Here is a 5,790-nt window from a genome sequence, read left to right on the forward strand (position 1 = left end):
GATCCTTGAATGCTTGTTGATTCTCATCAGTTCTAGTTAACTCAATTGGTAAAGTCTTTGATGGTTGAATAAGAGATCCGAGATTCAATTCTCGCCTACATAAAAAACTAATTGGTGCCTTAGTCTGATGATAAAGAGATATCATAAAAAACAGACGTCATAAGTTAAAACTCTCTAAAAAAAAAAAAACACACTAAACTAAGAAAATAACAATGACCAGCAAAACTATAAAAATGAAATAAAATAAAGATCTTTAATAAGCTAAGAGATCAACAAATAAACATGATAAGCAATATTAATTAGAAGTTGTAATTCTTGAGATATGTTAATTTCCTAGTTTTTGAATTACATTTTGCCATAAATTGATATTATATTATTGATTGTCATTGTATTGTAAAATTCATTAATTGTTAGATCATTAACAATACATCAATTCCATGATCCAGAATTATTATGAATTTTACAAAATACATAAATCACAATTGAATAACAATGAGACTTATCTAAATCAATTGATGTAATTTTCTCAAAATAAAGTCTTTGATTAAAAAGTACCTTAGTAGGATAAGTTTCTCTTTCCTGACTTGTGCCTCATTGCTGTACATTTTAAATTCAGTATATAATCTATAGGATTTTTATTTTTTTATTTATTTTATTTATTTTTATATAAAATAAATGTATAGACTATTGACAAGATTACACAATTGTGTGACTTTAGTAGTTAAAGCTAACACTTTTTTTTTTCCTTCAATTTCTTGGCCACCCATAGTTGGTTTATGGTATAAAGTGAAGGAATTATTCATGACTTTTGAGGCTGCAGTAGAACTTAAAATCGAATGGACATCTTGAAATTGGAAATAAACACATGTATGGTGTATTCTCAAGGTAAAGAGGAAGAGGAGATTCTTTTACTGTCACTGTTTGGGTGTGACCACAAAAAGTTGTGACACTTTCTCATTGAGAAAACAATTAATGTCTAAGAGCTTAGATGAGAGCTTATAGAAATGGGAATGTAAGACCACACTCTCTCAGGTGGGTTCAACTATAACTTAACTTCAATTCCATCAAAATCCCCAACCAAACCAAATAAGCGTAAGGCCTTTGTCATTAGACTACTCACCTTGGGTGATCAAATTTTGCTTATAAATACATTATATTAGAGACCCTCAGCAGATAATTAAAAGTTGTTGGACTAGAAGAGAATATAAGCCTTGTCCCAACTGCAAAAGTTGCCAATCTAGTCAGTTTCAGAATCTTAGCATGACACGATGACAAGAGACAGGTTCGACGAGCCGGTGTTTTTATCTAAAGGCCCAAAAAAACTGCACCACTATTGCTTCGGAGCTCTGTTCTTTGATTCAACTTGGGATAGAATTCCAGCCCAACTACGTGTTTAAAACTTTAAATTGAGTAGAATCTCAATTGTGGTCCTAGCATTCCAGCCCATTTGGTGACTATGGTCTTGTGATTTGCTGATCAAATGGTTTTAAGGTCTTGGGCTCATATCTTTCATCCAAGTCCAACAATGTTATTAGCCTCATTGTAGTGGTTTTAGCCCACTGGACTCACCCACCAAGAAACACAACAAAAAAAAGAAAAGAAAAAGAAAGAAAGTATAGAATGGGGTTTTAAACTTTTAAGTGAAAATCCAGCAACCACATCCTTTACGAGTTTATGACATCTTAAGTGATAATCCAGCCATGTCTATTTGGAAACATCTTATTTAACATTTTGTTAAAAAATTTGTGCTGAAAGTATGTTAAAGTATACTGTAATTTGAAAAAAATGAGAAAATATAGGTTTTGAAAAGCTATATATAAAAACAAAAAACAAAAAACTAAGTTATAAACTGATATCAAATTCCATCTCTTCCATTTCCCATTATTTATCTATCAATATGAAAAGTAAAAACAAAAAGGAAGTAAGAGTAAACACCATATAAAGAATACGATACCCTTATTTCATAAATTTTTTGGTATTATGTGGGGAATCATTTTTCTTTCTGTATCATGAGAACATATCAATGGGGACCACTATTGCAAAAAATTAACACATGATTAGGGGTGATTAATTTTTAAGTCTTACATGGAAGGTCCACTAATAAGGCCAATCAAATAAAGTAATTGAAGTTTTTTAGTTGAGCTTTTTTTATTTTTTTTTTTTTATTTTTAATTTTTAAATTTTTTTATACAAAATAGAATTTCTACTTTAATCTAATCTAAGTGTATATGTGTGTGAAACTCTCTCCTGGAAACTTGAATCCTAGCCCTTACCCTTACACCAGATAAACACTTATACTTGTGGAGTGACCATCTCACCAAGGTTGTGTGATGATTAGTTAAACTAATATTAATAGCTTTCACCACATTTGAGTCTCACATGTGCGATGGTTAGTTGAACTAATATTAATAGCTCTTACCACATTTGAGTCTTACATGTATAAACAACAAAGGCCAACTTGGTAAAAGCAGTAGAACAAAAAGAAATTGTCCATAGCATCTTATCTTGTCCTATTTTTTGACTACAAAATGTTGGCCAGTGCTTGGAATTTTGTTTGATTTAACACTACACCTTACAAGCTCGGCTTTCTGCTTTTGTTTTGTTATGTCAACGCTTTCGTCCCAAAATTTTATTGCAATATATAATTGGAAAACATATTCGTCACTATTTTCATAAACGTCATTTTCTTCTTTAGAGTTCACTATAAGGATTATAGAATGTTAAAAGTACTACTATTATTGTGACAATAACCAATGACCCCATGCTTTCTGTGTTGGTCTTTACAGATTGAGTAATGCAATTTGTCCGAACCTTGTTATAAAGTTCATATCTGACTCAGAATCACACCCCAATTATCATAACTTCCTTAATCCCAATTTTGTAAAATCACTATACTAATTAAGTACATTGTCAATTTTCTCAACCCAAAAAAAAAGGACATTGTCAATCAAAGGTTAAAACCGTCCACATCAGTTATTAAAACTTCATAAACACATATGCCATTTAGATTCTAATTAAAACAAGAAGATTTTCTAGATTTGATTTCCATTTAGTGCCAAATTAACATGGCAATTTAAAGATTTTTAGATATGATAATATTTCAACTTTTAATGTTTACTTTATGATAATTGTTTTTTATCATCATGCCAATGACACCGATTGATTTCTAAAAAACTTTTCAAATAATTATACACCAATAATGGATAGAGTTTGAATTCCAATTTTTTTTTAAAATTTTTTTATTTATAATCATTATGCCAATGATATCAATCGATTTTTTTTAAAAAAAAAAAATTCAAATAATTATACACTAATAATGGATAGAGTTTGAATTTCAATTTTTTTATTCAACATGCCAGGTTTGACCGATTGATCTAATTGGAGCTCCTGTGCCAACTTTGTTACAGACAAAACTTATAATGATGGGCTTGAGTGATTGGCCATAATAGACACATCAATATGGGGAAAAAAAAATTGATCAAACCAGAATGACATCAATATAAAGATGGTGATGGACTTTGTAATTGGAGCTACTTTGAGGCCTGATCAATTCAATTACCATGTGACTTGTGATGGACTTAGAGCCATCATAAAACTGCAGGTGGGTCATAAAAAAGTCATGGACATGGACTTGAAAGAACTAATTTGCACCAAATGATTTGCTTAAACAATAAGCTAGCATTTGCCTCTCTCTACTACTTTCACTCAAAAAAACAATACGCATTAATAGCAGTCCACTTGCCACCATTCTTTTGAATTGAATATGAATTATTCCACGAATGGAGGAGATTATGGGTTAAATGAAAAGGACTTCATCAATGATGTCACGGTCGTGCTAGTGATCTTGACCTCTAGTTATATGGGCTGTATGGTTGACCCCAAGTAATCATGTCCGTGTTAATCAAAGCCATCGTTTTTTTTTTCTTTCTTGGTTGAGAATTGGTTGAGAATCAAAGCCATGGTTTCTTGAAAAGGAAGTTCATGGAAAGTGTGCTTAAGACAGCTAACTAGGAAATTAGGCATCAACAAAGATCTAGCACAAGGAAATTAACCATGGTCTATATGCTTAGGTAGTTCAAAGTCCAAGACCTTGTTTAAGAAAACTCTGAAACTTTGACCATAATTTTGGCGACCAATTCACTCGTTTAGAGCCTATCAAGATCTTGTTTGAAAAACCACCTTCGTTTAGCCGACATATTCACCAATTTTATAGCTAAATAGTGCATTCTCTCTTTTAAAAAAGCAGGTACTTTCAAAAGAAGGTTTTTTTTTATTACATAGTCCACTCACACAGCCCACTCACATAAGGCATATATCCACTGCCTATAAAATCTCTTCGAACCTCATTCATTTGCACATCCAAACCCTCTCTTTCTCTCTCTCTCTCTCTCTCTGTCTCTCTCTCTCTCTCTCTCTCATAATTTTGCTTTACTGTGATTGAACATGTCTGTCCAAGTGATGAACGAGAAAACCCTTCAGGGAATTCATGTCTTAGGAAGGGAAAACAATGTTCCTCCCTCCCCTAGAAGGTACTAACTCTTTTTACCTTATCCAATTATTGAAAATGATTTTTTTTCACTAATTGGGTAATGACAATGTTGATGAACAAAAACAACTAAAGAATTTTGTGTAGTTTGTGGTGTGTTTCATATTCTGTACTAAAATGAATTACCCAGCTGTAATGCTTGGTCTCATGTTGTGATTGTAGAAGTTGAGCTTTTTTGGCTAGCTCTGTGTAAATGTGGTTTGGCTATTCATTGTACATGTTTGAGATGAAACAAAATTTACTAAAGAATTCTTTTGTGCTTGTTGTATAGGTTGGAGGGAAAAGTAGCCATTGTCACTGGTGGTGCTAGAGGGATTGGAGAAGCAACAGTACGGCTTTTTTCTAAACATGGTGCCAAAGTAATCATTGCTGATGTTGAAGACACTCTTGGAAATGCGCTTGCTAATTCCTTAGCTCCTTCGGTTGCCTATTTTCACTGTGATGTTAGCTTAGAAGAAGATGTTGAGAATTTAATCCAATCCACCATTACTCACTATGGACAGCTTGACATCCTTTTCAACAATGCTGGTGTTCTTGGAAATCAATCCAAGGCTCACAAGAGCATTGCAGACTTCGATATCGATGAATTCGATCGTGTCATGCGTGTCAATGTGAGAGGCATGGCACTAGGGATTAAGCATGCTGCACGTGTAATGATTCCTAGAGTAAGTGGGTGCATTATTTCCACAGCTAGTGTAGCTGGAGTTATGGGAGGGCTTGGTCCACATGCTTATACAGCTTCAAAGCATGCCATTGTTGGGCTTACAAAGAATGCAGCTTGTGAATTAGGTCAGTATGGGATTAGAGTTAATTGCATTTCTCCATTTGGGGTTGCCACATCCATGTTAATTAATGCATGGAGGAGTGATGATGATGAAGAAGAGGATTGCATGGATTTTGGGATGCCTCGGGAACAAGAAGTTGAGAAAATGGAGGACTTTGTGAGAGGACTTGCCAACTTGAAAGGTCCAACCTTGAGGGCTAAAGATATAGCTGAAGCTGCTCTTTACCTTGCTAGTGATGAATCCAAATATGTTAGTGGTCATAACCTTGTTGTAGATGGTGGCATTACCACCTCAAGAAATTGTGTGGGCTTGTAACAAATTCAGAAAACAGAATTTGAATCCACAATTCTAATTAGAATTTATGTAAACTGCTGCTATATTAAGAATCACTGTTTTTCTTGTAATAACTTTGTTTGTTTAACCTATTGTCTAGTATGAGTTTAAAAACATATTTGTTTA

General features: G+C 33.2%; 1 protein-coding gene across 1 annotated transcript; it reads left to right on the forward strand.

The window, feature by feature from the left end:
• The first annotated feature begins 3,910 nt into the window (after positions 1 to 3,910).
• LOC126692492 (short-chain dehydrogenase reductase 2a) lies at positions 3,911 to 5,790 on the forward strand. Its single transcript, XM_050388114.1, has 2 exons — positions 3,911 to 4,529; positions 4,818 to 5,790. The coding sequence occupies exons 1-2, from the start codon at positions 4,444 to 4,446 to the stop codon at positions 5,644 to 5,646; spliced, it is 915 nt and encodes a 304-aa protein (XP_050244071.1). The 5' UTR covers positions 3,911 to 4,443; the 3' UTR covers positions 5,647 to 5,790.

The sequence above is a fragment of the Quercus robur genome, chromosome 7, assembly GCF_932294415.1.
Source record: "Quercus robur chromosome 7, dhQueRobu3.1, whole genome shotgun sequence".
Classification (NCBI taxonomy): Eukaryota; Viridiplantae; Streptophyta; class Magnoliopsida; order Fagales; family Fagaceae; genus Quercus; species Quercus robur.

Coding starts and splice junctions, on each gene's coding strand:
- LOC126692492 (XM_050388114.1), top strand. CDS start 4,444: ATGTCTGTCCAAGTGATGAACGAGAAAACCCTTCAGGGAATTCATGTC. Junction 4,530..4,817: donor GTTCCTCCCTCCCCTAGAAG/GTACTAACTCTT, acceptor CTTGTTGTATAG/GTTGGAGGGAAAAGTAGCCA.